Below are 14,293 nucleotides of genomic sequence, written 5' to 3' on the forward strand. Positions count from 1 at the left end.
TCCTCAAGGGAAGGGTCTTCTAACTGCAGGGCCCGTTGCTGGACCTCCCTATCAGGGGCCGAACGAACAATGACGTCGCGTACCATAACGTGGGCATACGACTCTCGCGACTGCTCCATGACAAAATGACACTTGCGACTAAGACCGTGCAGGGTAGCGGCCCACGCCCGGTAAGACTGATGGGGCTGTTTCTTGCATTGATAGAACTCGACCCTAGCCGCCACAACATGCGTGCGGCGGCGATAATATGAAGACAGCAATGAACACAATGCATCAAAAGACAAGGATGAGGGTTCCTGCAGCGGCGTTAGCTGCCGCAAAACTTGATACAGCGAGGGAGATATCCAAGACAAGAAGAGAGCACGACATACCTCCGCATCGGCAACATGAAACGCCTGGAAATGCTGCTGAAGGTGATGTTTATATGCGTCCCAAATCTCCGCTGTCTTGTCATATGGGGGAAAGGGAGGAGGGAACGGCGCTGGAGCAGACGGTGTGGAGAGCAATGGCGGAAGCACTTGTTTCATGGTGGCCATGAGCTCCGTCTGCTGCTCAACCAAAACCCGCACTAAATCCTCCATGCCGTGGAGAAGCTGCGAAACCGGAACAACGACGCAACACGCGAAAGAATGACCCTACTCGTCGCCAATTGTGTAGTAACACTGTTCACGTTTACGTCGCACTTCACTTAGTGTAGACCGGGCCTGTGTCCTAGGCATGCCCGATGTTAACTGATTGGGCACGGCCCATGCTGCCTGAGTTGTCGTTGTTGTTACGCCGGCAGAGGTCGCGTCCGAATTCTCGCGTGCCCTCTGGTGGACGGGACTCTACTTGCGGCAACTACCGTCCGTGACGCACCATGCCGATGTGCGCCTCCCGCGATCTTTCCGGTGGCTACTGCATAAGAGCTTATTTTGAAATCCAAAAGTATTACTACAAGAAACTGCATTACTGTGAATATCCTATAAAAAAAATGGCAATTTGGCAGATACAATAAAATACATTTACATCTACATGGATACTCTACAAATCACACCTAAGTGCCTGGCAGAGGGTTCACTGAACCATCTTCACATTAACTCTCTATTATTCCACTCGAAAACAGCGTGCGGAAAAAAGAACATCTGTCTTATTCTGTGCATGCTCTGATTTCCCTTATTTTATTATGATGATTGTTTCTCTTTATGTAGGCTGTCGTTGACGAAATATTTTTGCATTTGGAGGAGAAAGGTGGTGATTGAAATATCATGAGAAGATTCTGCAGTAACGCCTTTGTTTTAATGATGTCCACCCCTAATTCTGTATCATGTCAGTGACATTATCTCCCCTATTTTTCGATAATACAAAACGTTTACTCTTGTTTGAACTTTCTCAATGTACTCCATTACTCCTATATGGTAAGGATCCCACGATGCATAGCAGTACTCTGTAAGAGGACAGGCAAATGTAGTGTAAGCAGTCTCTTGAGTAGATCTGTTGCATCTTCTAAGTGCTCTGCAAATAAAATGCAGTCTTTGGTTCACCTTCCTCACAACATTTTTAATTTGTTTTTTCCAACTTAAGTTGTTTGTAATTGTAATTCCTAGATATTTAATTGAATGTACAGCCTTTAGATTCAATTAATTTATTGTGTTACCAAGGTTTAATGGATTCCTTTTAGCATTCATGTGGATGACTTCACACTTTTCATCATTTAAGGTCAATGGCCAATATTTGCACAGATATCTTTTCTAAATCACTTTGTAATTTGTTTTGATCTTCTGATGACTTTACTAGACAATAAATGACAGCATCATCAGCAAGCAACTTATGATGGCTGCTCAGATTGTCTCCTAAATCTGTTTATATAGATAAGGAACAGCAGAGGGCCTATAATACCAGCTAAAGGAACACCCGAAATCACTACCGTCTTGCTCGATGACTTCCTTCAGTTACTATGAACTGTGACCTCTCTGACAGGATGTCACAAACCCAGACATATAATTGAGATGATATTCCATAAACATGCAATTTTACCACAAGCCTTCTGGAAAACTAGAAAAATGGAATCAATTTGAAATCCCTTGTCAATAGCAATCAACACTTTGTGAGTCCGCCCCGGTAGCTGAGTGGTCAGCGTGACAGACTGTCAATCCTAAGGGCCCGGGTTCGATTCCCGGCTGGGTCGGAGATTTTCTCCGCTCAGGGACTGGGTGTTGTGTTGTCCTAACCATCATCATTTCATCCCCATCGACGCGCAGGTCGCCGAAGTGGCGTTAAATCGAAAGACCTGCACCAGGCTAACGGTCTACCCGACGGGAGGCCCTAGCCACACGACATTTCCATTTCCAGCACTTTGTGAGAGTAAAAAGCTAGTTGTGTTTCATAAGAACGATGTTGACTGTGTGTCAATAGCCCATTTTCTTCCAGGTAATTCATAATGTTCGAATACAATATATGTTCCAAAATCCTGGTATATACAGACATTAATGATATGGTCCTGTAATTTAGTGGATTAATCCTACTGCCTTTCTTGAATATTGGTGTGTCCTGTGCAACTTTCCAGTCCGGGTACAGATCTTTCGTTGAGTGAGTGGTTGTATATGATTGTTAAATATGGAGCTATTGCATCAGTGTACTCTGAAATGGACCTAATTGGATACAGTCTGGACTGGAAGACTTATCTTTATTAAGTGATTGAAGCTGCTTCATTACTCCATGGGTATCTGCTTCTAAGTTACTCATATTGGCAGCTGTTCTTGATTTGAATTTCAGAATATTTTTTTGTCTTCTTTGGTGTTTAGTAACACTGCTTTAGCAACACTGTCATCAACAGTATTTCCATTGTTATCGTGCACAGAAGGCACTGATTGTATCTTGCTGCTAGCATACTTTACATATGACCAGGATCTCTTTGGATTTTCTGCTAGATTTTGAGACAGAGTTCTTTTGTGCAAATTATTATAAGAATCTTGCATTGAAGTCCACACTAAATTTTGAGCTATGTAAAAGATTGCCCATCTTGGAGATTTTGAGTTCATTTTAATCTGGCATGCTTTCTTCGTTGTTTCTGCAACACTTTCTGCAACCTGTTTTGTGTACCAAGGGGCATCAGCTCCATCATTTGTTAATTTATTTGGTAGAAATCTCTCAACTGCTGTCAATTTCAAGTGAATTTTTATCTCCTTTTCTGAATAGGTATATTTTTCATTTATTTTTGTACAATTTCACTTACAATACTCAGTTCCACTACGACAACTCTCTCTTCACTAATCCCTGTACCCGTTTTGACACTCATTATTAGCTTAGAATTATTTGTTGCTAGAAGAGCTCCGCATTTCGATGAAAACAACTGCTCGAGCATTTCCCATTTCGTGCTGCTGCTCGACGGCTGGGAAAGGCCCACGCTGCGATACGGCTGTGGCCATCTAATGCACCATGTGGCCAGTTGTCCTCCACCTCTCGGTTATCGGTTGGACTGTCGAGCACTGCCGGGCGCTCGAGCGTACTCACAATCTCGGCCGGTGACAGTACAACCGCCGCACGCTCCACAGTGCCGAATCGCATTAGCAACCGTGTGTAAACACTGTTGACAACCTGGCTTTGAGCAGCACAGACAGCGTTATGGATAAATCAAGTATAGGTCGTAAACGTGCCATTCATGAAACGAAGAGAAGTACTACGGAGAGAATTAGGAGCGGCTCATTAGTCCTGAAGAAGAAAGACATGTCGGAAGAGGAGGCGAAAAGTGAAGCTTGGAAATTGTTTGCACTTGTAGTGGTGCCCACGCTAATATGTGCCTTAAAGAACAAAATGTGTGCTTCAGACGCTGACCTGTGGTCTGATAACTACAAGAAGAGAAATTTTTTGACTGTTACGTCGCATTATGTGAATGATGAGTGGCAGCTAGATTCGCTTGTTTTGATAACAACCGAGTTTTCGGACATACCAAAGACAGGAGAGAACATATGGCACGAAATCGAAGAGCGGATGCTTGCGTTAGGAATTAACAACAATGATCTTACGAAATGTTACTTTGTCACCGACCAAGGAGCTAATATGAAGAAGGCACTTGAATCTTACGACCGTTTGCCTTACTTTGATCACTGCTTGATGACTGCGCTTCGTCACACATTTCAAGAGACGTTTTTAGAAGACAAAGCCCCCAAAATCCTGTCGTGTCTACTATCAGCAAGAGCTATAGTAGGCTATTTGAAAAGATCGGGTCACTCGGGGTGTCTGCGGCACTCTGTGAAGCAAGAAGCTGTAACTCGATGGAACAGTATACTGTTAATGCTCAATTCCGTCATAAGTCAAATCGATGATATTCGAGATCTACTAGAATCCCAGGTGCAATCGATACTCGTAGAAACCTTCCAAGAAGGGTACGTACGAGACGTTGTCGCTTTTCTAACCCCCTTTTAAAGAAGCGAGTTTGGATTTGGAAACTGCAAAGATAACAACGCTGGAACGTGTGCTGCCGTGGTACAAGAGTCTGTTACATCATTGTGAACCAATAGACAGTGACAACGAGGTTAGAACACTTTCTATAGGTTACGATCCTTTATACAACTGTTGAATTATCAGAGTGCAGTTATGTATATTGGGTTTTGTTTTCAGCTCATGGTGAAAATAAAAAGGAGAGCAGCATACTTCATCACAGATAAGTGCAAAATTAAGGCTATCCATTACGTTCCCATGGTTCTAAGGCCATCACGGCGTCATTTGAAGAAACTCACGCAGACAAAAAGCAAGCCGCGTATGCTGAAGTTCGATGATTGTACTTGGAACTGACCGTAAAGGGTAAGGTTCATTCACTGAAACCAATTAGTAAACAAATGTTTGTTTGTCTAATCTGCCATCTTTCGTTAGATCAACATTTATTACGTCTACAATGTGATATTTGGTAAAGGTTTCGCAGATTAAACATTCCACAATGTGTTTTGATGTAATTTGTGCAATATATACAAAATGTCACAATGTCCTTGCCGCAGTGGATACACCGGTTCCCGTCAGATCACCGAAGTTAAGTCCTGTCGGGCGTGGCCGGCACTTGGATGGGTGACCATCCAGGCCGTCATGCGCTGTTGCCATTTTTCGGGGTGCACTCAGCCTCATGATGCCAATTGAGGAGCTACTCGACCGAATAGTAGCGGCTCTGGTCAAAGAAAAGCATCATAATGACTGGGAGAGCGGTGTGCTGACCACACACTCCTCCTATCCGCATCCTCATCTGAGGATGACACGGCAGTTGGATGGTCCCGGTGGGCGACTTATGGCCTGAAGACGGAGTGCTATATAAAATGTCACCGTAAATATAGTCGTTTAGTAACAAGTAATTCTAACTACGGTGCATACATACTGGAAGGTGACAGGAATATCAGACGGATGTTTTCATTCAAGCAAACTGTGACCAAGTTCTTCCCATGAAAAAGTCCAGGATGGACTGGAGTTTGGATGAGGATGACGAAGATGGACACACAGTTACTACCAATGAACTCAACAGGTACCTTTTGCTCTCCAAATCCGACTACAGCTGTGCCGAAAGACAAATTTTGCAGTGGTGAAAAATGCATGCGGGGTTATTTCCAAGGCTGTCGGTAGTAGCCAGAAGAGTTCTCTGTATTCTTGCCGCTAGTGCTGCCAGCGAGAGAAATTTTAGCCAGGCCGGTCACCTGCTGTCCAGCAAAAGATCGTGCCTGGAATTAGACAAGGTGGATGATCTCTTATTGATCCATCACAATTACATAAGTATTCACAACATACCACGTAATCACAGGGAAGGAAACATTCCTCCAACTCTGTAAATGTATGATTCCACTTTCATTGACTTCACAGGAGGAAGTTCAAACCACCAGCTGTAGTAATAGCTCCAGGAACACAAATGATGCCTGTGTATCAGGTAGCACCAAAGACGAAAACCGAATTGTATACTCATGATTCACTTGTAATGTTATTTACAGGTCATAATTTGTTCAGAAATTAACGTTTGTGCAACAAAATTTCGTGAGTATTACTTTTAACTCCGTCATTCCTTCCCGACCCTGCATTCAATATTAGTACAGCGTATACGTGGCCATACATAGCCCATGATTAGACTACTGTGTTCCCGTTTGTCTACCGAACGTAGCAAAATACTAAATACAGACATTACAGTTTTTAACGTTACAATTACTGGAATACATGATAACCTCAAAGGTTAAACTCCAGTAATCTGCAACATATCAACAGACATCAAATTTAACATATACAAGTGTATTATTTAGGTCATAGAACTGGTAGTAAACAACGAAAGACATTTGTAAAAGAAATAAGTGAGTGGTTAATATGAAGCGGTGGCCTCTGATCTCAAGGAATGTGACGAAGTGCTGCTCGCTGGCACTGAGTCCACCGGTTACTGGTGACCGGCCGAGCGTTTGGCGCACTCGGCTGAGTGCTGGCGATCGGCTGCCCACATCCGGCGGAAGAGGACGCTCGGCCGCATACTCCCGAGAGCCAGAGGGGCGAGCGGGACTCGCCGGTAAAAATCGGAGATAATGCAGACCTCTAGTCGCTAGGAGGTCAAGTATGTTTTTACAACCGCTTACTATTCGAGTGGGCTCATGAACCAACTGCTCAAAATATTTTCAGAATGTGTTAAGCACAAAACTATATCTGAAATAGTGCTAATCTTCAGATTAAAACATGTATTTTTACCGCCATATTGGGGGTAAATTGAAGTCACTACCAACTATAATTGTATGAGTTGGGTACGTGTTTGAAATTAGATTCAAGTTTTCTTTGAACCTTTCAGCAATTGTACCATCTTAGTTAGGAGGTCGGTGGAAGGATCCAGTTATTAATTTACTCAGGTTGCCAAGAGTGACCTCTACCCATACTAACACAAAGGAACTATCAACTACCATTTCACTACAAAGTAAACTACTTCTAACAGCAACAAACAAGACATGACCCATTTTGTTTAGCCTATCCTTTTGGAACACCATTAGCCTCTTTGCAAAAATTTTGTTTAGCCTATCCTTTTGGAACACCATTAGCCTCTTTGCAAAAATTTCGGCTGAACTTACCTCTGGCTTTAGCCAGCATTCAGTGCCTATAACAATTTGAGCATTGGTGCTTTGTATTAGTGCTTGGAACTCTGGTATTTCCCAACACAGCTATGACAGCCATCGAAGACTAAGTACTACTGACAAATAGTGAGGTATGTAACATTACAAAAATAGCACATGGCTGGGTAAAGATAGTGTAATAGCTAAGATGCTCAAGATGAGAGGCAAGCTCATGACTGACAGACTACAAGCCATCATTTTTGACTATGTGGAACAGCGAAGATATTCCTACAGATTGTCACAACTTTTTTTGATTCATCCACAACACACAAAAAGACAATATGGACTGAAACAATTACTTAGGCATTACTTTCCTGACACTGACCTACAAAATATTCTTCAGTGTCCTTCTCGGCAGATCAGAACAACAGGCAGAAATGGACAATCAGTGAATATCAGGTGGGCTTTTGATAGGCGTGACAATGTGTATATGAAACCTCAAGATGATACTATAGCACCGCTAACTGATATCACAGCGATCATGTTTGGAGATTTTTTCCTAAAAACATGTTGAGTCACAGACAGGCACAACAGAAAGACTGCTAAACAAGTACACTTTCAGCCAAAAACCTTTCTTCTGAGTTAGACTGCCCCCCCCCCCCCCCCCCCCATACACACACACACAAATAAAGCTCTCACACACATGATCACCATTTCTGGCTGCCAAGGCCACATTGTCTGGCCTCGGAAGACAGAGACAGTGGAGCAGTCTTTTTGTTGTGCCTATCTGTGACTCAACATGCCCACTATATGGTGAGTAGCCATCTATCCTTTTCATAACACTGTCATTATGACACTGAAGTGACTGCACCACCCTTATTAATATTCCACATGAATGCAGTGCCAATAACAAAACAAACAACATAGTCTACATACCTGAAGAAAGATAAACTCTAAAGTAAAATTCGTCCATGAAATCTCCAAATATTACGAAATATCAACAGGCACAAGGTAAAGTGATGTGTTATCTCCACTCTTTTTAACTTTGGTTCTTGGTAATAGTTGTCAAAATATGACAGAAAGAAAAACATGGAATAAATATGAGAACAAAAAGTAAACAAACCAACATAAAATGTCTAGCACTAATTACCAATGCTACCACTGAAGTTAGACATGCCCACGAGAAGCTTCATGAAACTGCTGTCAAAACTAGCTTCCAAATATCCTATGAGAAGAAACAGTAGATGGGCTTAAAAATACACACATGGGATGCCTCATGAAGAGATATGCAGCTTCAGCACTTCAAGTGCTTAGGCATAATAATTGGGAACAGTTGCAAAGACAAAACTGTTGATAAACATAGTAAAGAATATCGAATAAAACATACATAATCATCATTTTGTGGCTCGGTCTTCTATAGCATGAGTGATTATTACACATGCACATGAAACAAAAGTCAATAACAAAGGCTGGTTTACTGTCCAGAACAAATTTCCAGTCTGAAGATTACCACAAGAAGACTGGAGGGTTTGATTATGTGCTAGTATTTATTGTCTTAATAAAAGTGTATGACTTGATTGACCAAGGACTGTTATTAAATGGTATGGAAGCATTTTATTTGGTCAATGCATCCAGAAATGCGATTGCTTAAGCAAACTCTCATCAGTACAATATCAGAGTCAAGAACCATATTTGAGAGCTCTTTGACATAATGACTGGTTTCAGGCAAGGAGATAGACTTTCTCTTCTTCTTTACAATTGTACCTCAGAAAAAGTCATTTGAGGAGAATATAACAAAGGAGGAGGAACTGAAGATCAGTTTCCGTTAGGTCCCAAACTCAAAAGAGGTATGCTGGCAGTCTGGCTTTTTTGGATGACTTGGCTATTTTTGTCAACAGCCGCAGCTCAGCAACCAGGAAGATATAGCATCTTAAATAAACAGCAGAGATAGTAGGACTACAAATTTCTCTTAAGAAGAAGAAATATACAAAAATCAGCAATGGGCCACAATGGATGATAACGGACCACAAGAGGACTGGAAGAGTCAAGAAGTTTAAGTACCTAGGCGAATTAATCCAACAGAATAGGCCAGAACAAGAGGCAACTAGTATCCAGAAATCAGAGCATAGCAATCAACTAAAACCATCCATAATAAGATGGTGTTGAAGTTTACGAACATCCGAGTTAAGACATTACTGCACTCTTGTAAAACCAAAAGGTTTGTAGGCTCTGGGGAATGAACTGAAGGGGACAACTCAGCCAGTGACTTAAAGAGAGAACATAGGGCACTACAAAAGTTCTTAGGCAGCAGATGAGCTCACAGGCAAGATTAACCGATATCCAGTTTTAAAAAATTTACAGCAAGATGAAAAAGAAAACTGTTCTATGGGCACATCTTCCAACAGGATTTCCCATGTCTCATGAAGAAAAAATAGAATTTGCTAAAACAAAGCCATTTAAGAAAAGGTGATTCAAAGAAAGTGAGAAATATACAATATGGGCGTTCTTGAATCAAATAATGACAGGTATAACATCAAAAGGTTGGTGAAATGCTATCAGGGTTTTGTGGTGGAATCAAAAACTGAAAGCTGGAGAGGGCTTTTACCAGAGGAGCAAAAGTAAGTACTAATTCATTAACTCACAAGATGCTGGCAGGACGTCAAATCTGGCTGACAAACAATACCATGAAAGTGAAAGCGAGATTGGTTGTCAACAAGCAGCCCGTGAATGCTAAGCTCAAAATATAAAATAATAAATAAGTAATTATTTTTATTATTATTGTCCTTGCCGTTGCCCTTTAATTCAATGTTCACACCTTTACAATGGTTATAATCTTAGTTTCACATAGTTTGCAACAACATCAAGAAAAGATACTGACAGAAAAATGACACAAAAGCATTTTGACAGGCACATACATGTCATTAAAACAAAAGCAACAGACTAACAGTAAAAAGAGCATTACTAGCAGCAAAACATCAAAGGATGTAGCATTTTCTTGAGGTCAATCTCAGATTTTCTGGAAATCTCTTCTGGATAATTCCTGTGCTTGACATAATTATTGGAAGTTATGAAGTTCACTAACTCCTGCTATTTTTTATTTGGAATGCCATGTTTGAACATTTCAAACAATGGAAAATCCAGGATGGAATGTAACAATACTGTGAAAAGCAAAGTTACTACTCACAATATAGTGGAGATGCACAACAAGAAGACTGTCAAAAATATAGCTTTTGGCAAGTGAGGCCTTCATCAAGCTGGCGGACAGTTACATGCTGTTGGGGAGCATGCATGGATGAGGTGGAAAGAGGGTAGGGCAACTATGAGCAGTCAGGAGGTTAGACGGAGGGCAGCGGAGAGGGGGGCGGGATTGCGGAAAAGGATAGAAGTAAAAAGACTGGGTGCGATGGAGGAATGAGAGCTGTGTAGTGCTGGCATGGGAACAGGGAAGGGGCTGGATGGGAGAGGACATGACTAATGAAGGTTGAGGCCAAGAGGGTTATGGAAACATAGGATATACTGCTGAGAAGGCTACCATCTGCACAATTCAGAAAAGCTGGTGTTGGTAAGAAGGGTCCATATGGCACAGGCTGTAAAGCAGTCATTGAAATGAAGGATGTCTTGTTTGGCAGCGTGCTCAACAAAAGAGTGGTCCACTTGTTTCTTGGTCTTGTTTGAATATTTTTAATTTTTTTACTAAATGTTTTTAAATGTTTTTGTTACTTATGAGGAAGATGCTATTCTTTTGTCACTATAATGATATCCTATTGTGACTGACTGACCAGTAGGTTGGAACTGTATGGTCAGCATACATCTGGAAATCTGGGTTTTCAAAGTTAGGGAATGGTTTGCATTTTCAGCAGGGCATTTTAATTTTTCCTTTTATTGAAGTGTCCAAAATCTCTTGGTATAGTATGTTGACTACCTCATAGTCACACTGCGTGAATGATGTACAACTATAAATAATGTGGTTCAAACTTTCAGAGAAAGAACCACACCTTCTGCACATTTTCAGTGATTTATTATAGGAAACACCTAATCCTAAATCTCCCCCAGGAAAACCTGAATTTTTGTCTATAGATCTGCTTTTGATAGCCAGTTATTTGACTACACCAAAACCACAATTCCTAAGCAGTAATGAGTTCAATCTCACATTAAGATAGCCACACGGAGATTAGTACAGGTTTTTCTGCATTTGAAGTTGTTTTCAGTAGTTCCCATGGAAACTACACCAAGTTCACATGCAGTTCGTGTACAGCACAATAAAACTTTTGAAAATCCAAGATTCCTAAGCTGTAACTGGTTTGATCTCACATCATCATTAGTTATATTAAGTGTAGTATAGGTTTTGTCTGCATTTGAAGGTGTTTTCTGTAGTTCCCATGTTTGGGCTTCATATGTTAACTAGTTTTTTGGCACCTTTGTTCCCTGATAGCCACCACTTTTATTTCTGATCAAGGGGGTTGGGATAAATTGAATAGTTTATTGAGAGATACGTTTCCGATGATCTCTTCAAATCCAAGGGAGAGCGGACCTCAACACACATGCATGCATATATTCACAGCTCATACAGCCTCTTGTCTAACTTAATACCTTAGCAAAAAGTTATTGGTGTTCTAAAATTATTCATAGTTTAAGAATTAAGTGTTGTTTTGTTAAGCTATTAATTTGCAAATGTTCTTCAACAACAGAGACTTATAAAGCACAACACTTAAAACCAAGTACAATAATGACTTACCTTTGATATTTTACTTGGAGTTAGTATCCTATGGATTTGTTTTTTGATAAAACCCAAGCAAGCTGAACGACATTCACCAGAACCTTGGTCATACTGAGTTAATATGTTTACTGTATCAGTTAAAATGTTTACAGCATCTTCAAGGAGAGAATTCCTCCAGTCTCTCACAATTTTTTCCAGAATTCCTTCATCATCACCTGACAATGATTTCTCCAAATAACTAAGCACTGTCTCAACAGATTTTACAATGAGGTCATTGGCATCAGAATCACACAATATGTATTTCAAAAGACTACTTGGAATTTTCCTGTCACTTTCCTTCCCTACTTCAACACTACCATATCCTGAGTCCTCAGTCATTTGCGGCCCACTTTGCATGGTGTTTAAAGAATATACTGATTCCACATCACAAATGGAAGTGTTATGTTCTGCACCAAATTCTTTGCCAGGATATAAGACATCTGTAGCCATGGAGTTAACAATTGTTTTCAAGACAGATGCCCTCAGAAATGTACAGGTACTAACAGCTGATTTCAGTTGCACCATTGACTGAATGAACATCAAATGAAACTCAGTCTCCTCTGTGGCATCTTCTTCAGCTCCTGAAATCACAACTTTTTGTTAGTAGTATATGAAAAAAACTATTTCAGAATCAGTTCTTAAACAAAATATATATTTAGGCATCAAAATGAATCTACTTATAAATATTACTTGTAGAGGCTCCATATATTATGACTGAAACAAAATTATAAATCTAAAAACCAACTAGGTCTGCTGATGAACAACTCTCTTTATATGTCTCTCAACAGAACACTTTAATCATTATCTTTGATTTAATTCTAGATCTTCAAGATGTTTTAGGCTGTGTGTTCTTATTCACTACCTTTTGAGCATTCTCCACAACCAGTATTCAAGATGGTAGGTTGGCTACAGCCCTACATGAGGGATTTTTTCCACATTTATATAGTTTGGCAACCATCATTTTTAAATAGAAGTAGCACTATTACTCTGAAATTTTACCCTGGTGAACACAGGTGCAGTGTCAACACAGATGTGGATCTGATTCTTGCTTTTCCTTTTTTTTTTAACTTCTGCAATCTCACTTTTATTTACATATTTATTTTAATTCTATCCTACTACATAATGGCAAGTCTTGACTGATTTTCTTCAAATTTCTACACAATACTTTAATAATGGACTAAGTGATGCTCTAATAAATGTTCAGACAGACATCAGCTATATTTTAATATGTACAGTATATAATTAACATATTTTGTATACTTATGCGCTCTCCAACTTCCATGTACCTATTTTATTTGTCTGAAAAAGCCTGTTCTCAGGGCTATATTTTATTTGACTAATGAAACTATGCAGATGTTTGTAAAAACAATAAGGACATATCGCTTCATGTTATTATAATACTGCCGTCATCTGAAGAAGATAGATCTATATCTATTGAAACCTAGGTAAAGATTACTTTATCCTTTGCAACTGGTCGGCTGCTCTTAATCTGATTACGTGGAACCGTTGCTGTTGCGCAGCTATGTTTAAAGTACTTTGAAAGGTGGTAGTACTCATCAAAACAAGAAAAATAAGTCCAATAAATAAGGGTCCAGAAAGGCATACTTTCCGAGATAAACATGTGTTTACAGAAAGGGCTGTGTGAAGCTTGGTTGCAGATATTAGCACAGTCATTGCAATGGTGCTCCGTCAAATGCGTCAGCAGGGTATTATGATGTCTTACTCACAGTACTCTACCTATCATTAGGTGGTCTGCAGTCAGTTGTGTGGTTCGAGTCATTATGTAAGCTATGTTAGTTTTCATTGTGTTTATGTGCCTCATTGTACAGTCCTGCCAACCCTGAGTACGTATCATGCTGTTTTACTTTCTCCCAAATGGGGATTCAGTTATATATCTACTGTTATTGTGCTGTCTGTCTGTCTGTATGTATGTATGCACAGATGGTGTAGAAAATTAACATTTTCTCTCTTCGACTATCTCTTAGCAATGGCAGCATACTAATTGACAAGTGAAATGGGAGATATGATATTCTGCTATGGTTTAGCCAATGGACACAGTCTGCGAGCCCGTCTTCTCTATGCTGAGAAACATCCACAGCACAGAGTGCCCTCTGATAAGCTATTCAGCAGACTTTTCCAGCATTTAAGAGACACAGGTACACTTGCACCTCAGAAGGCTAACAGTGGAAGGCCCCGCACAGTCCATATGCCTAACATGGAGGAGCATGTGCTATGTTCAGTGGAAGAAACCCCTGGGACCAGTGTGCGACAATTAGCACAGCAGAATGTTTGTCTCACATTATTGTCTGGGGGGTACTTCATCAGCAATTGCTGTACCCATATCATCTCCAGCGCATTCAGGCCCTAACGCCATAAGATTGTCATGGCAGATGGTGTTTCTGTCAGTGACTGTTGCAGAAGTGTACCACAGATCCAATGTTCACATCCAAGATTTTATTTACTGATGAGGCAGTGTTCACAAGAGATGGTGGTGTGAATTTTCATAACC

General features: G+C 40.5%; 1 protein-coding gene across 1 annotated transcript in view; it reads right to left on the minus strand.

Moving 5' to 3' along the window:
* Positions 1 to 14,293, minus strand: part of LOC126459788 (uncharacterized) — a 71,555-nt gene that overhangs the window by 11,076 nt on the left and 46,186 nt on the right. The window contains exon 4 of the mRNA XM_050095883.1: positions 11,764 to 12,365. Within this exon, the coding sequence (XP_049951840.1) occupies positions 11,764 to 12,365 (602 nt within the window). The remainder of the gene's footprint in view (positions 1 to 11,763; positions 12,366 to 14,293) is intronic.

Source organism: Schistocerca serialis, chromosome 1 (assembly GCF_023864345.2).
Source record: "Schistocerca serialis cubense isolate TAMUIC-IGC-003099 chromosome 1, iqSchSeri2.2, whole genome shotgun sequence".
Taxonomy (NCBI): Eukaryota; Metazoa; Arthropoda; class Insecta; order Orthoptera; family Acrididae; genus Schistocerca; species Schistocerca serialis.